The following is an 18,279-nucleotide window of genomic DNA, read 5'->3' as shown; positions in this document are numbered from 1 at the left end:
CATCATCTTCCCTACACTACACACTTACTGCTGCTGAGGTGCAGCTGCTGTAGATGCATTCAGAACGATTTCTTGTTCTTTACATTTACATAAAATGGAAATTGTTTTTTTTTTTTTGCCATGGGCATGCTTCACACAAGGCATCAGGACAAACTGCACAAAAGGTACATTTAAAATAATAAATAAATATGTGATACAATTGTTAAAAAGATAAAAGGGGTCCTTTAAAAAAGGACAAGATGAGGGCTCGAGGAATCATAGCGTGTGTGGGTGTTTGGTGGAAGTACTTAAAGGCGTGTTGAAAATAGTCACCGTGAATGGAATAAAGGATGCCTTAGAGTGTTTGGCATGAAGACGGCATCTGGAATGCCAATTCAGAGGAAGGGTGGTGTCACTGAAAAACATGCTTTTTTATCTTAGATTGGTGCTGCAGTTGTAGCCTGTTTCAGTTCACCTACTATTGTTGTATTTGCTTGATTGTGATCTTACCGTATCATGTTTTCCATTTACTCCACAATTGATTTCCCACCAAAACGCTTTAATTACTCTGCTTTTAAAGCCTTCTTAGACCTTTTAAAGGTAGGCTGATTGTCATGCAAGTTGGAGGTTCTGTTTGCCCTTCTTGCTTCCAGGATAATATCATCAGCATACAGCATGAAGGCAAGATCACTGCTCTTTTAACGCACAGCAGTTATTTGTATGGACAAAAGCAGGGGGAATAGAATGCATCCCTGAGGAACACCTGTAGCTAGTAAGAGAAAGGTGTTAAGGGTGCGCTTTACATAAACTAGTTTCTAGAACATGTTGCCTAATTACATCCGATGGCAAATGTTTGTTTTATTGTTTTTTAGAATGTCCACAATTGAGTGCGTGGTTAGAGAGAGGTGCAACTCAATTGTTCAAATGGGAATTATGGCCCAAAGTTATAGACAATCTTTATTCCAAAGCATTCATTTTGAAACCGTGCCGGCCTCAGCCAATAGCTCAACGAAGTAGGGACACTTTTCAAAGCAGCACTTTCGTTGGTGCGGAACGGTCTCAGACATTATCGACACAGCTCTCCGATTCCGATGTTATAAAGGTGTAAGTGCAGGAAGTTTAAAGGTACCGTTTCGTCTTGAAGCATCGTCCTTAGGATAGAAACTGGATTGGTGTTAACAAACACTATAATCCAAAGGACCAAATAAGGGCTCACATTCAGGACAGACACATGCTTGGCATCTCTGCATATTTAGAAAGTCCACAGCAATAACTTTTGAAATATCGAAATAAATAAATAAAATATACCCCTCAGGAATGGGGGTGCAATGTCTAAATTGTCTAACGGGGCTGATCTAGAATGAAAATAAATATTGCTGACAACACTTAGTTTTCCGATTTTTATCCATCCAAAATGGCATTGTTCCGCACATGTAACTTTGCCCCTGAAGTGAAAAATTCAAATCACACATGTTTTAAATTGTTTTTTGCGCGGCTAACCCTGAGGCGGGTAATTCAACCTCCAGTTGCATGTCAGCAAAATGCACTCAACAATAATAATGCTTCACATTGGTGTCAATTTCAAGCTCACTCTGTACTGTGCTGACACAGCGTTTGTAGTACTTTAAATATTTAGTTAAGTAGTGTTCGAGATGTTGTACACATTTCATGGTTTGGTTGATATATAGATATTGTTTATATTGACCAGATATTAGTACTGGGTACTGTGCATACTGATGATCCACATAGAAGGTTATGACAGCGGCTGAAGGTGCCTTTTAAGAGCAAATTTATAGATATGGAACCAAATACAATTCCTATATGCTTTTGAGAGAGTCAGCATGTCATGAATGTCCTAGCAAAGATATGATATATGTAGGCACTATAATTCATTCTGGGATTCACTGTTATCCATTAAAGAATTGCTATTTCCCCATCCATAAATGCATAGGAATATAAGCATAAATGTATGTATCTGTCTTCCTTTATCTTGCCCATATTCTGTAATGGTCAATAATGTTATCTAGATATGCTTGTTCTCTTTACTTTGTCTTCATCCTCCCGCGCTCTCTCTCAGTTCATCTGTCTTTCTGATTTACATACCGTCGTGGTCATGTGTTTTTATTCTTATGAATATGAGCCAACCCGAGGACACACATGGCCACGATTAGACGCCTTATCTTTAAGAGTTTCTCATTACACCAGAAAGCACCTCATTACACCACGCACATAATGACCCTTAAATATACTTTTTTTTCTTTTTGTCTTTCCCTCCCAGCAGTCATTATTTTTTTAGAGTTTACATAGAGCAAAAATATTTGTTTAGAAAACTAATGTTTGTATACAATGAAATCTCCACATGATACCTTTTAATGTTTTGGAAGTGGCAAGAGGTTTTCATAGGATTCAGAGGATTGTTTTTTCATATTTTGCTTTGTGCCTTCATTCTGGCTGTTAATGGAGTCATTTACAGGTTTAATGTAAATGTCTTTTTTGGTAGATTTGGTGAAGTTTGCCGTACTCTTAATATCACTTGGTGATGTTTGTCATAGTTGCGTGCATTGCGCTATGTCTTCATCTAATGATTTCAGATATGGTGCTTATATGAGGATTTGATCTCATATTTGCAGAATCAAAGAGTTTATTCCTTTGCACAAATGCTCAACAATCACAATGCATGTAAGCCAGATATTTAGGTTGTCCAAATACAAGTGGTAGCATTCAAAAGTAGCAGTCAGACGTATTGTCATAGGGTTTGCACTAGCAGCTCCTATTGATCGGTTTGAATGCTTTTGCAACAAGGCTGAAGTCAATTTGTTGAATTGAAAGATTGTAATGCAACTGCAACATTGCTTTCCTCAAACCATTTGTATCATTTTTTTTATCGGTATGACTCGGGCTATGACTGAAGCCTATGTTTAATATGAATACAAAGTATAATACAACCAAGCCTTGGACTTGTTTAAAACTGAAATACACTTAGTACTCAAAAAAAGTACAAATTACGTGTTAAGACAAAGTCTTGTGGAATGCATTTAATGCTATATTTTTAAAGCTGTATATGAAATATGAGTATGTTTTGCCCCTTAATGTCCCAGAATGCACGAAGGGCTGTTAACTCACTAAATATGATTCGCAATGTCTGATTGTATTTACCTGACTGATCGCAGCTCTCTCCATCTGTCGGCTTCCCTCCATCTTCCCCTCATCTCTCCCTGTCATGCCCTGCTCCCATATCTCTCAATTGTCTCTTTACTTCATTGCTCTTCATCTACCTGCATTCCTCATCTCTCTTCCAATCCCGCCCCTCCGCATCTCTCCATCTTTTTTCCCCACTCCATTTAAATGCATTTCCGCATTTTTCACAAATCTCTCCTTCTCCATCTTTTTCCCATCGTGTTAAATCTCTGCCCGTATCTGTCTTACTCCATCTGTCATCCCTCAACCCACTCACTCTATTTTAATCTTTACATCTCTGCATCTACCTCTATCACTTTCCTCTTCATCTGTTTATTCCTGCAATTTTTTTTCTCACCTCTCCCTCTTTTTTTTTCTTTCTCTGTTCTCTTGCAGCTGGTATTGTTCGGAAAAAGCAGTGGTGTGAGATGGTGCCGTGTTTGGAGGACGAAAGCTGTGACCTGTTAGTCAATAAATCTGGCTGGACTTGTACACAGCCCGGAGGCCGAGTCAAAACCACCACGGTGAGTTCTCTTTTAGCCCCCCCGGGTTACACAAACCAGCGTTTGTGTGCAAAATGCATGGACTCGCTGCACCAGCGGCTCTGACAACAACGTGGCTTTAAAAGCACACTAATAAAAGCATTTGGGTGGAAAATCAATCGTAGTGTAAGGACAAATTGAATGCAATTTCAAATTATTGTCAAACATTAAAGTTTAGAGTCCATTTTCATAAAATGTGCAAAATTTTACAGAAATAATGTTGGGTATTGTCTCCTGTTAAAAAGCTCTCATATGCAGGCATACAGTATATACACTTGTTTTAATGCTGTTTTCCGGTTATTGGCTTCAAAACAGTTTTATTCTCAAACTGCTTGATATGACAGTGTGTACATAAAGACTACATTTACTGTTAGTAAGAGTAGATGATAGAAATGCCTCTCACAAATAAAGAGTTAAAATTATAAGCAACAAACGGCATCCTTACTCAATTAAAAATGGGTTTTGCCGCTCCAACCTAACTTGGTCTGGTATGACCACAGGTGGCTAATGGTAGCTAATGCTAGTCAACGCTGACTATTACTGATTATCACCTTGTAAAGTTGCGTTGCCTATTTACACATAGCAGAGTGACACAGTGCAACATTACTGTTCATTTGGATTCATATTCACACATTCTCTCTACTGTTTTTTTTTTCCGTGGGCCATAAACCAAAACAATAAACTGAAAGGTGCTAAAAATCACCATTGAACTAAGGAGAAATACAGAGGCACTAATGGCGACACTTTTTTTTTACATTACACACAGTCGTTTGAAGCATTGTATTGGCTATTGCAGCTTTAAACAACCTCTTCAAGAGATTCTTGGGTCATTTCAGAAAATTGAATGTTCATTCTTTTTCGATTACACATTTCCAGCCGCGTCTCCGACGGATGCCATATCGCAGTCCTGTAGAACAGCTTTGCACGCTGTCCGCTACATCGATAACGGCAACAAAACCAGTTCAGCATTCATTTTCGAAACCCCTCGGAAATGTCTCTCTCCCGCCTTCCTCGTCTTCGGCGCGTCTCCGCAAACTCTCCATGGTTTGTTTACTTCCTCATCACCAGCAATTAGCTCGAATTAGGGACGTTCTTAATGTTAATGACGGCAGCAGATGGGCAGCCAGCGCTTGTATTTTGCTAAGATTCATTCAACCGCCCATCCTTCAAGCCCCATCTCCAGCACTCCGAGCCTCCTCCTCCTCCTCCTCCTCCTCCACTTCACCACCGAATCCAACACACACACTGACTTGCTGCAGCCGTACATCGTAAACACTGTATGTGCAGTCTATAGCGAGCAATCACAGAGACCTCGGCGGAGGAAGGTGTTACACAACACACACACACACACACACAGCTGCCCTATCTGTGAATGTCAATGGGTGAACGCTGAGGTCGGCGGGGCATCATTAATGCATCTGTCATGATTTAGTCATCAGCTGACTAACTTGTTTATGCCTTCCCGCTGAAAGACAAACATACGTGCACGCCAACACGTAGCATACACACACACACACACACACACACACGCACACATGTCGAAACCATACTATACGGTTGGTTATCAGTCAGCTGACTCCGTGCTCTTAGCGTGTTATGACACCAACCCGAATATACCTCATGGTGGAGACAGACGTGACATGTTCCACCTAGAATGTCATTTGTTATCTGGGCAGGCAGACACGTACACACACACACACACACACACACACACACATATAGGCAACATATAGCTGGATCCATTTGTCATATTTGACAGATATATGTGCTGCTGTGTGCTGGAGGGGGTTGAGTATGCAAATGCAGTGGTCACTGTGCATGTTAACATGGTCACTGATATTTCCACGTTATGAATTCGGGGTCCCTGCGTTCCCCTGAACGCCTCGGCCCACGTGCACATTTCTTATCCCGCTTAGGACGTCAATCAACGCACCTCCCGTCGGATTACGCTGACAACGTGTGTGACGTGACAGGTATTTCTCGCTTGCTTCGTTGGCTACTTTAAGCTCGGTGACAACTAGTCAAATGGCTGAACAGCCATGTGCACTCATCTGTGCCTCGTGTGTGTGTGTGTGTGTGTGTGTGTGTGTGTGTTTAAGCAGCTTTCACTGTCAAGGATTGACAACTTGCATCAAGCAGACGTCAAGGTCATTGTTTAAAATTCTTCTAAAAAAATCGAAATTCACGTGACGCATGAGCTGGCTTCATGTAACCGCTTGAATCTGAAAGTTTTGTTTTTTTCTTCTCCACACTCGTGCATGCGTGTGACCTAAAATCACCAGAAATGCGTTAAAGGTTAAGGCCGATTCTCCACAGCAAGAAATTACATAAATCTCTTGTTATCTGCTGACCCAAGGGGATTATGACGGGCTAAAAAACAAAACAAACAATTTACTCCTCAACGTCCCTCTGGTCAACTTTGAACAAATGGCCCTTCTCCTGAGGCTTTCCAAGGTTAAACCCAAATTGGAGCCCCCCCAATGTCACCTAAGGATGACTGCTGGCTATGCACAGTCCAGCGAGCATGTCCGACCTGTCCATCAGGTGTTTGTGTGAAAAACATCAATGCGAACAAACGGACGCGTCCCTCGGGGCGTTTGACTAAGCCGAGTCAAATCTGACTCAGCCCCATAAAAGGGCTATTTTGGACCAAATGTCAGGAGGCGGTTTTGCATGTATTGGTCAAAATGTCTGAGAGTTTGTGTTTTTCCTGTCAAACAGAGTGAGATTGTTGCTCGGTGCGACACCGATGACCCCGTCTCTACCTTCAGTCGGCTCGGTGTGAGTCGTAAGGCAGATTAGACGTAACCGTCCGACTTCTCCGCCACCATTTCACGTGCTTCGGTTTTAAAAATAACTTCCTCGCATATTTCTTTTTCCCTCTCTGCCCGACTACTCCCCATTTTCTCCCCCCCCCCCGTCCACGCATTCATCTTAGTCTGACCCTGCGTCGCCGAGTACACGTTGTTCCTGTCAATAAAAAATACGATATGGATTTTTTTTTTCTAGGGCCGGCTCCAGAAAGCAAACATATGAAGATTGATATGTGCGTTGCTTATTGTCGACAGTGACGTTTTTGAACAAGGTTACTTTTATTAGCAGCTCCGGCTGAAAAAGGACACGCATCAAACAGAGGTGCACTTGTGAAGCCGCGGCACATAATTTATTTTAGTATCGAGAGTCCTGCCAACGCGGCGACAAGTTTCTCCTCTAAATGATTGACCTAACAGAAAATGGAATTCCTCAGATGAACCGTATCGAGCTCGGAGACTATAAACGAGCTGCTTGGGCTCACTTAACTGTATTAATGAAACAATAAAATGCACATGGACACTCGGCCGCGTGTCCATCAGTAACCACTTTATTTTATTTTCTTGTTTTACCTGAGTGCATGAATGCAAATGTCTGCCAAGAAGCGTGCTTTATGGCAACCCTTATGGACATAAAAATGATTCATAATCGGTGGACGGAGAGATCCATCAAAACATAACAAATGTTCAGATGTTCTGGCAATTGACCGTTCACTAAACCCCGCCCCCGGATCCTAGCTAATGGCTCTAATTGTCCAATCATAGATTAGAAACTGTATATGAGGCATACATGCTGTTGAAAATGCAGCATGTACGTACTGTGTTGTTTGTCCAAGTATATATATTTTTTTAAATTGGGAGCTTTCAAATCATCAAATATTTATGTTAAATGATATTTCAAGCTTTCCTTGAAAACCCAGCTAAAGGTAATTAACTCTGCCAAATGAACCTAGAAGCGATAAATGAGAAGCCTTCTGTTGTTTACTTTAATGTGTGATCAAATACCCACTTTTTAAAAATGACTAATGACAAATCCATAGGGTGAACATATTTCAAAACCCAAAGCTAGGTCCCTTAGGTGTTCATGTATTCATGCATAGCATCGGTGTGGAACCTGGACAAATCAGCTCTTTCTGATCATCCTAAAATGTATATAATTGAATTCCTGAGCACAGCAACCCTTGCTGCTGCTGGAGTGAGGCTGGGAAACTTCCTCTACATTATACAAGTTTAGTCGATCTTCTTCTGCTCACACAGCAGAATCCTGCTTTGAGACCGCTGAATGTCCACAGAGCTTTTAATCGTCGTCACGGCGACAACCAGCGCCTTTTTGAAAAGTTCAGAGATCTTCAACCAGTCGGAGCGCTCTGTAAAAAAGACGCTGCTGGTTGCCGTTATTTCCCTTCAGGCGCGCCTCATCCACTCTCTCCTCGTTGGGAACAGTTGAACAAAAAAAAGACGCTGACGCTCAGAGAAAACCGCTTTATGGACACTCGGTCTTTGAGAATTAGGAGAAGTGTTGGACAAGTGTGTTTTCAATGGACCCGGCAGGGCTTTGGCATTTAATCCTCCTCAGATAATGTAGACGTCCCAACGTGATCCAGAAGATATGCATGCTATAACTAGGAAGCATCACTGGGATTATTACATGCAGCGCCATTTATACGATTGATTGTTCTGTGAATATGAAAAACTAAAAAAGATAAAACAGGATTTTGTCATCAGTTAAAGATAATGGATACTTATTCCCTAAAGGGTTTACTCTTATCAGGCTGCTTGTTTATTTGATTTATGCAACGCCAGAAAAGACAGAGACTTTTTCTTCAGCATGACATCCTTAAGTGTAGCGACGCTGAGTAGTTTACAGATATCTGTTGTGACTACAAAGCTATGTTTAAAGTGCGTATGCGCCATGAATAGAAAGCTAGCAGAAGTCACTAAGGTGATGAGCGAGAGGAAACTGCCTAAATTGGGTGTTGAAAACACTTAAAACCAAACGTATCTGCCTTCAGTTTTCCAGGCTGCGAATTCATTTGGATTAATTAAATCCCGTGGTGCTTTCTAACCTACAATGTGATACGTTGGATCGACTAACAAAGCAGTGTTTGGGTGATATCCACAGTGTCCTAGCAACAACATATACCCTGGAAAAGCTCGTCTAGATAGAGAACCGGGGGTTAATTCCCCACTCCCAACATACTTTCCTCCTTCCATTTTATCACAGGGTTACCAGTCAAATGGGCTGCCGCTCCGGAAAGCGCTCTTCTTTTTTGGCAAAGCGCCGGCGTAGTCTCAGCAGACGTCTCCTATACCTCCTCGTCTCGCTGCCGTCTCTCTCCAGAGAGCGGGATGCTCGGCGTCGTGCCCTCCACCATTTTAGACTGGCAGATGAAACGGGCGCGAGGAGCTATCTCTCTCTGCATGCGGCGACGCGGGGAGCTCGGTGAGAAAGAGGCAGAGCGAGTGAGCGCTATTAGAGGAGAGAAGGGGGGAAAAATGGAATCACCTCGGGTTATCTGGCGGGCTTTTTTTGTGTGACAGCCCTGATAAGACGAACAATTTAAAACAGAGACGGGGAAAGCGGTTGGAGGGAAGAAAAGAGAGGCATTCGGGGCGAGTCAGACGTACGGCGGCGTGAAACGTTACGTACGTCAGCTGATATAGATAGATAGATATTTATTGTCATTGCAGGTTATACAACAAAACTTCATCTCTAGTTCGCCGCTAGAAAAATAAATAACAAATCTAAATATAAAAATGTAAGAATACAAAAGTTACAAAAGTATTTTTTTCCCCGCACGCTCCGGTTATAATTGCAAAACTCAAACTGCGGGGGGAAAAACTGCAGAGTTAAAACATGTTTTCCCTGCTGCCATGCTGTTTAGCACAATATTTCAAATGATTTAAACACAGCAGAAAAAGACGACCGTTTGTTGAACTCCTGAAATCCACGTTTTTTCAGATATTCCAGGAAACGGTGACTCAAAGCCCAAAAGCCGGAAACAATTTAAACGACTAAAGATTCTTAAACGTCTGAATCATACGTCCCATTAGGTCGGCGCTGATTGGGGAGTATTTAAGGCTGTGGACTGAGTGCTATGGAACAGAAGTGGCACCTCCTGAGAGAAAAGGCTGCAATTACTGTGATCAAGGCTTTTTCCGAGAGAAGAGAAAGGAATAAGCATGAAAAACATGTTTGATACTATATACTCATGTGCCTTGAATATTTTACACACACTGTAAGTGGGAGAGGGTCAGACACACCGTGTATATGTGTGGAGTTAAAGGCTGTTTAACGAGACGATCCCAGGGCCGATCTGTGTCCCTGCATGGTTTGCCAGGGACCACTTGAGCAGAAACAATGCCAGGGGCCGGTGGATAGACACATAACAGACATTTGGGGGATGCTTTTAAGATGCTTTTTTTATGCATTTTACATTAAAAAACATTCAATTAGAAAATGTTTGATGGGCCTCTCAGCTGTGAGTCCTAGACTATATTCTATGTTATGTATTTGGGAGAGTATGAAAAAGCTCTTTGGATCGGGGTATATACGCTAGTGCTGAGGGCCCCCCCTCCCATCATTCTCTCCCTGTTTCTTCCTCTCCCATCTCTCCGTGGATCCCGTGTAGACCGGCTCTGACTGAATCCCCCCAAGGCATCACCATCACCACGCCCGCCTGTGGTTCTGGGTCGGTACCGGCCTTGGTAATTGATCCCTCTGGGCCCTCCAGGCACATCCAACAGTGGTTTGAACAGAATCACCACTAAAAAGAAAAGCTGCTTGGCCACCCCCCACCCCCACCCCCAGACAGGCCAAAGAAAAAGAGACCCTATTGCTGCTAACCATTAGATGTGTCTGCAGCTTGTTTTTTTAGAGGAAGCCAAGTCAGCACATCGTCTCGGCCGGGGAAATACCGAATCCACCATTTTGGGAAGCTGGGACTGTTGGAGAGAAATAAACAAGTTTGTGGGATTAATCTGCTAAACGAGCAGCGCTGCTTAAACCCCCAACCTGTGGGAGCCAATGAATCACTCGTACCTGTTAAACTGTCCAGTTTCCACATGGACAATAAAGGTCATTGATTTCATAACGCAAGGAGGGATTGCTGGCTTGTGTCCAGTTAGAGGAGCTACAGGCGGCAACAAATGCACACAGCTGAAAACCACGTATATCCACAATTGTCAACTTTTCAGGAGCTAAGAAAAACTGCTGTCATCTTTGTGACAATGCATTTTTTCCAGATAATCGTTTTTAAATCATCTATTTAACCAAGGAAGTCAGAGACATTTGTCAATCAATGGAGTAACAGTTAATAACTAATATGTGAAATATTCATAATCCCTTTTTTTTGACAATGATGTGAATCCATGAGACGGGTCTATAAGTCATGCTAGCAAAATGTTACTTGTGCATTGTATTAACCATGTTGCCTATATCAGTTTAGCACGTTAGCATGCTAACATTTTACCTCATAGTGGTGGATGTTTAGACACGTTGTGAATGCAGTACTTTATCCTTTTTCATTTTATTTTCAATATTTATTCCAGTGAATTTCATGGGAATTAATAAAATGGAGAGGCTGTTTTGAATTAAATAGTTTTGACTCAATTTGTCCTCTGATCAATTTCATCTGATGTACATATACAGGTACTTGTGTTTTCATCTTGAGTTATATCGCAATATCGTGATACGTATCGTGACCAAATTATCGTGATACGTATCGTATCGTGAGGTTCTTGCCAATACTCACCCCTACAGTAGTTGTTGAGATATTTTAGCCTGAACTGACGATTATAGATGATAATGTGGCGCTTAATAATGCATACTCATAAAAGGTTATTATGTTAAACTATGAGCAGCTTGAGAAAATTGCTAATGACTTTAAAATAATGAATTATATATGAATGAATGTATTACTTAACAAGTCGATCAAACAATAAACATCACTGGAAAGCCTCTCTGTATTTGGCTTCCATGTTACGCAGAATCCGACTCCACTTTACGCCCACACTTCTATATTTAATGCACAGAACACGAGCTCAGAGCAGCTCATTGGCTCCTTACAAAGACGAGCCGCTGCGGTGATGCAAGCTGAAAGTGGGCGGTGGTGGTGACGGTGCTGCGTCTAAATGTGGACGAGGAAAATAAATCTAAAATAAATAAACGCTGCATCCTCATTATGAGCTTCTTCTCTCCCCGCAGGCTCTATGACGCGACAAGAGTCCCCCTTCTTGCACTATGGAGAGCATTGATGACCCCTTGACAGACAGCCAAAAACCATCTGCCAACACCACCCCACCACCACCACCTACATCACAACTACTCCACCCGAGCCCTGGTCCCGCGGAGGCAGGAAGCAACACAAGCGGCTTCAGAGCACCGAGGGCCTCGTGGAGGCAGCAAGGTACAAGAGGAAGCCTCCTCCCTCTTATTTCTTCAGTTTTGATTGTAATTCCTGGAGGGAAGTTAGTTTTTATTTCATCTCCAATTTTTTTTTTTATTTAAAAATGAGTAAAAGCGACCACATGTCCTGGTGGTCATTCAATTACAACTCAATAATGTATGAACAAGAAGAAGCCTCCCAATCAGCACGGTTTGCACAAAAGAGCGGGAATCCATTTACGCCACAATAATTAATCTGACAGACGTGGTGGTTTAATACATAACGGCCGAGGAGAACTTAAGATTAATGTGGAGGGTCTCCTCTGGCACATTCTTGTCTTATGATAAGGGCACGACACCAATATATCATAAGCACTTTAAAATATTATGTAAGCACTTTAACACTCAGCGCTGTGTTTATATTATGTGTTGAATTATTTTGCCTTGTAAATTTGAAACTAAAACTAATTAAAATGATTGTAAAAAATATTATTATATTACATATTAACATCCAGGGGATCACCCGACCCACCAATTACCTCAATTAGTGTCCCTCTGTTTTTCTAATTTTTAATTTTATTTTGTCAGAATCTGTCTACAATTGTGACAACTAATATTCTACTAATTGCAAGGCCCGGATACAATTTAAACAAGCGTCTGTGTTCGGCTCAGTCATGTTTCCATAAGCTCGCCGGGTCCCCGGTGTGCGTTTAACCACCGAAAATCCATGTGCAGCAACGCCAGTAAAACCCCGGTTTATTCTCAGCTTGTTTTGCTCTGCTTTATTGGGACGCCTTGTATATCGTCTTTAAAGTATTGTGTCAGATGGCGTCTGCGAGTCGAAATAAAACAAGGCGCCAGGCGGACGTTAATGCATGTGATCGGGAAACGGAGAGTAGCCATGTAGTAAATTTTAGCGTCCAGTGCAATAAAATGGGATTAGGTCAAAGTAATAAAAATGCCCTTTCTCATAGAGTTTCTTAAAGCCAGGCTCTTCTCCTTCGTCAATATTGTCAGTATTTACGAGCCGTGTTGTGATTCGCTTTTGGAGAAAAACAAATCTGATCAAGCCACGTTTCAGGGCCAGACGGCAAGAAACTGGAAATAGATCCAAGGTGGAACGTATGCTGTGACCTCACATCCTCTCACAGCGCAACGTAAAGAAGAATTATAGTCTATTAACCGATATATTTTGAAATTGTTTGTATATCAGTGACATTTTGTGTTTCCTTCTGGTAGGAGTGCACTGTTAAATGATTTTCTGGTGTTTCCTCTCGAGCATTGGAAGTTCCGATCGCATTGTCGAATGCAGATAGTGAAGTGTGTTTTCCTTTGATGTTGTGAAGAAACGCGGTATGAGAGAGTTGATAATGACATAACAGCCCCAGATCGCTTTGAACTCTCTCTTAATGTGTAATGGGGCCTGGTGTCTGGAGGCCTGGCGCATACATGTTTGTGTATTTTGATCTCGGCGCTCTGCTCCAGGCATTATTCCACTACACAGCATGTAATGAGCCATTTCCCCAACCCTTATTAACCTGTGGATCATCCCTAACCTACAAGTTAACTTATGAATATTCATCCGGTGGGCTATTGTGCAGCTTTCGCATGCGCCCGATTTAAAGGGAAGCGTGCTCGGCTGAACATTAAACCAGCGGTAGAAACGAGTATTAGTGTAATAAGGCTTTAGAATGACAGACGAGCTTGTATTCCATCAGCCGATGTTTCGGCGCCACCTCGACTTCTTCGTGGTAAATCTTCCCTGAACCAAACGAAACCATCCGATCAATCATGTCATCAATTCATCAACAGCGTTCTCCTGAGATTCCCTGTGACTCACATCCGCCAGCGTCTCGGTGAGGAGTTCGGAGCCGCGTGGCCGCTCGCCCGTTCGCCGCGGGTCACGCCGCTGTGACATTTCGGAGGGGGAGTCAGCGAGAGTTCGCCCAGAGAGGAAATGTCAAGCTGAGGCCACGCATCACAGCTGGGTTCATGCGTATTGTGTCTAATTCCCCCCGTTTAGCTGCGACAGATGTGGCACCTTCACTCCAACGCAGAATGTGCATGAAAGGCCCGCACAGATACATTTATACATCAAAGCGTCGCCCGGAGACGGGAAGCTCTTAGTAACGCCTCTAGGATCAAATGTTTAATGTTATCCTTGTCTGCGATTGAGTGCTGCTGGGTGCATATCAATATGTATTGAGTGGATTGGCTGCTGGCTCCATAACAAGAGAAGCGTGCACAGATTGGACCTCAACACAGATGGATTCTGTTTCCTTCTATGACACCTGTGGCAGTTCTCAGTCTCATTCTGGTCTAGTTTGGAGAGCCAGACTGCTCTCTACTCACAGCTTGTCCATTTCTTTTTTTTTGTTGAATAGCCAGACGGGCTATTGCATCACATTTTCCCCCTCACCTCTGCATTCCTGTGAAATATCCCCTCGCTGTTCTAGGATATAAAATACAGTAATATGGTCGTTTCCCCTGAAAAACCCAAGGTAATAATCACCTAGGGCCTGTGAATTTTATTCATAGGGCAAATTCATCTCATATTCATCTGACATTCGTTCCCCTTTTTAATAGAAGGCTTGCATTTCCCCGAGATGAGATTTGTGTGTGAGATTTATGGGGAACCATTTGCCACAGTGTGGGTGTGAGGGGGAAAAGGAAGGGGGGGGGGGCATAGAAGAGAGAATATAGGAAGATTACCTCATCGTGCCAATGCCGGGGCGTCTATTTAATTCATTTGCACAAGATTCATTTGCATTACAGTCCTCTTGAGATTCCTGCCACAATGTGTCTATGCAGTGATTCCATCCTGTTCCCATCTGTGGCTCCTTGACCGTTGGGTGTCATCTCAGTGTGGCCACCAGGAGGCACAAAGGGAAGTGCGCTTCACTGGGATTAAACACCTGTTTGGACAGCGGTCACAGTCAAGGAGTTAGCACAGTCATGCCCCCCTGCTTTAAGCTGCCTCTGGGTCATTTCACGCCCAGCGCCGAACAACACCGTGTTATTATCTCTATTAGGCGCCAAACTCATGGAGGTGTTTATTATTCCCGGAGCAACTGACATCTGTGATACATGCTAGTCCAACACCTGCCCCTTTCACGGCAGTCTGCACCCCGTTTAAATCACCGATATGAACTGAACTTCATAGTCTTGGAAGGCGTCGGCACCTCGATCAAGTTGGCTGTGTGACTGGCGGCGGCCAGATGGCGAGGAGGCTTCCAGATTTGTCTTTTCTGTTGGTAGATTTATTGTTCCTCCGTCTCTGCACTGGGAAACTTGTTTTGTCATCGGGTTACACCCGCTGAATAATTCTAAATATTTGATTGGCAAAACACTTACTTTGACAGAAAGTAAGCTGTTGAGTTATTTATTTATTTCTCTTTTTTTTTACGATTACAGAGTGCTGCAATTAACACCCTGCTTGCAGCAACACACAGTGTGTGCAGTGATTCTCCCCTAAAAAGTAGTATTTTCTTTTTGGGGGTTTTGAAAGAGAAGTTCAACATTTTGCTTTAATATGTTGTTTACTTGCAGAGAGTTATTAGAGTACTATAATAATATGTCTGTAAGACAAACTTTCATTATTAAGACTTGTACGGGGTCGCCCATGAGGTTGTAATAATTTGCAAATGTCTTTTATAGCACCAAACTAATGTTATGTATGAATTATTTGCACCTGGGTAATCAAATTTGTCTGAAAACAAAATATTCCAGCTTTATGGGCGATTAATGTCAAATATGTGAGGTTTTGAACAAAATATCTACTGCATTTATAGATGACAGAACACCATCTTTACAATTTCTATTTCAAAACATGCTCAATATACAAGCAGTGCAAATAAAAAGTAGAGGAACGGAGTAGACGGTGATAATGATGGTGTGCTAAAACAAACTGTGTGCTCTGTTGATTCGCAGGTCTCGTAACACGACGGGAGATGGGAACACCAGGGAGTGACTGTTTGAGGGCGCGAGCTCTCCCCTGGACACTGGACAAACTACTTACTGTAAAACACTTTCCATTTCCTGTGGCGAGCCCCCCCTGCTATCTGTCATTGGGTCAAAATGTCGTGTCCGCCTCCACTCCACTCCCTCTGCCTGCTCTGTGAAATTAGCAGCGCCTGCCCGTGCCACGGAGGACACCTCAAACCCCACGAATGGTTTTTTTTTGCCTCATTGGAAGTACTGCGTTGAAAAAAGGGGGGGGATTTCTCCATATCTCTCCTTGCCTCTAGAGTAGGAGTTCCAGAGCAAAGACGGGTCCACCACAGACCGGACCCCGATGCTTCTCGGACCATCTTGTGAGGCCGTTTAAAAAAACAAAACAAACTGAGCGCTCTCTGCTGTGAATAGGCCTTCTGCTGGAGTAAAACCTCCCATATTTTTATAGACCAAAGAGCAAAACAACAAATATGATCATAATGACAGAGCGGACCATGTGGCAAAGACGGACTTTGCGGACTCGCTGTTTTATGTCGCCACTGACCGATGACTGCCCCCCCGACAGAGACACGGTACGCAAACAGGGGCCAACGTACCGGACACAATCTAAGGAGTACTTTTAAAACTTTCCAGACACTTTTTTTTCTCAGACTGAGCCCACCACTGTATTTTGGAACTGGAGATATAGGTACTACATACGTATAACTGTGTATCAACAAAAAAAAAAAAAATCTGATTTGCATTTTTCAGTAGCTACGGTTGGGACGGCTGGCAGGAAGCATTTTTTTTTTTTTGGATCAGGAGAGCAAATCATATCAAAGAGATGATGAATATCTACCGAGAGTATAAATGCTGTTGAGTCTGAAAAGAAAGAAAGAAATGTCATTAAATGTATTTTGAAAGGCCCTAAAAAGTTATATATTTAACAGTTTTATATGTTGTACCTTTGTAGAGAAGCTTCTTGGACTTAAAATGTGGTCACAATGGCAGTTTGGTAGGATGTGAACAAATGCTGTTGTTCTCATTACTGCTAGCTCGTAGTCCCAGGTTTTCTGTTCACACCTCAGTAGCCGCTTTCTTTTCATGGTCCATCTACAAGTCACTGTCTGTCAGAGCCATTCATGAAGAAAAAAAAAAAAAAGGAAAGTGACAATTTATTGACTGATCTGCAGCCAACTGAACATTGTAAATCTATGGTAGTCAGTGGAAGCCATTGAAATCTGCTAATTTGCTATGATATTGTATTGTACACGGTGTGGAATACTGACTCATTTCCTCTCTATGGGTTTTGATCTCTTAATTTATTTTTGTGCTTGTGTTTGTTCTCGCACAAATCTGACGTCTCTCTGGTGGCGATGGATACGACGAGGAGAGAGAGAGAGAGAGAGAGAGAGAGAGAGAGAGAGAAAGCATTGCAGAAGTATTAGAGTCATTTACATTCATTTTTTATCATGAAATATTTTAAGAATAAATTAAATACATGAAAAGAAACGTCCCCTGCCAATTTAGATGGTGTACAAGGTCATCAAAGGGCAAATTCAAATGATCGTATCATGGTTTGACTTTTAAAGACTGTGTGTTTTTGAAAGTGAAACATTTCCTTTCTCAGGTCATCAGGTAAGTATATGACCAGATCATTTCTGGCTTAGAGGGAAGAGGCATCAAGGCCCCTCAAACAGCCAATCCTGAGATTTACTTAATCAAGGTTTTTCTTTTTTGCTGCATCGGCGACAAACAGGTGGTTCCACTGGGCATTGATATAACCGTGTAAACAAGTAATGACAATTATTTTATTTGTTGAGCCTCCACTAAACCCTTAAACAGATTTCTTCCATCTTGACACACTCTGACGGCGGTTTCACACTGGACACGGAGGCGCAGCGTCAATCGTGTGAGCATTAGCCTGGCTGTTTACACCTAATCTCTGTCTGTTGGCCTGGGGCGCTCATGGAATAATAATTTTAAAAACCACAATCGCAAACAGCAGTGACACTATTTCTAATAAATATAGTGAATGGATTTTGTAATTTGATCAGGTGAAAGGGAAATAAGGGGACTTGACACTCAAGTAAAAATAATTAATCAGAATGAGATCCTTTGTATCATAACCTACATCATTTATATAGTTTGTAGTAGATTATCAGTGTCTTTTCTTGCCAGATTCTCACGCAGAGTAAACAGACCAGACCGTCTTGGCACATCTTGAGAAAGTCATGGCCCTTCGCCAGGCTTCTGTGTTTTTTACCAGTACCCCAATTGGCAACCATATTGTCGAAAAAAGTTACTGATATAATAAAGCCAAATATACAGTGGAAAATTATTGTATTTATAGAAAGGACATCTCAACGAAGTAGGAGAGCATGTTTTTTTCGTTATTTTTTTCAGGGGAATACATAACTCTGTTCGGTAAATCTTCTGAAACCTCACTTCC

The 18,279-nt window shown here is 42.2% G+C and overlaps 1 protein-coding gene across 2 annotated transcripts in view; it reads left to right on the top strand.

The window, feature by feature from the left end:
- LOC311032100 (chemokine-like protein TAFA-5) overlaps positions 1 to 17,128 on the top strand; it is a 116,167-nt gene extending 99,039 nt beyond the window's left edge. For both annotated transcript variants that reach the window (XM_084038733.1, XM_084038734.1), the window contains exons 3-5: positions 3,553 to 3,680; positions 11,715 to 11,916; positions 15,825 to 17,128. In XM_084038733.1, coding sequence (XP_083894859.1) covers positions 3,553 to 3,680; positions 11,715 to 11,723 — 137 coding nt within the window. In that variant the 3' untranslated portion in view covers positions 11,724 to 11,916; positions 15,825 to 17,128. The remainder of the gene's footprint in view (positions 1 to 3,552; positions 3,681 to 11,714; positions 11,917 to 15,824) is intronic.
- The last annotated feature ends 1,151 nt before the right edge of the window (positions 17,129 to 18,279 follow it).

The sequence above is a fragment of the Eutrigla gurnardus genome (assembly GCF_963514095.1).
Source record: "Eutrigla gurnardus genome assembly, chromosome: 21".
In the NCBI taxonomy this organism is placed as follows: Eukaryota; Metazoa; Chordata; class Actinopteri; order Perciformes; family Triglidae; genus Eutrigla; species Eutrigla gurnardus.
Note: the sequence above shows the minus strand (reverse complement) of the source record. Positions and strands in the feature narration are given on the sequence as shown.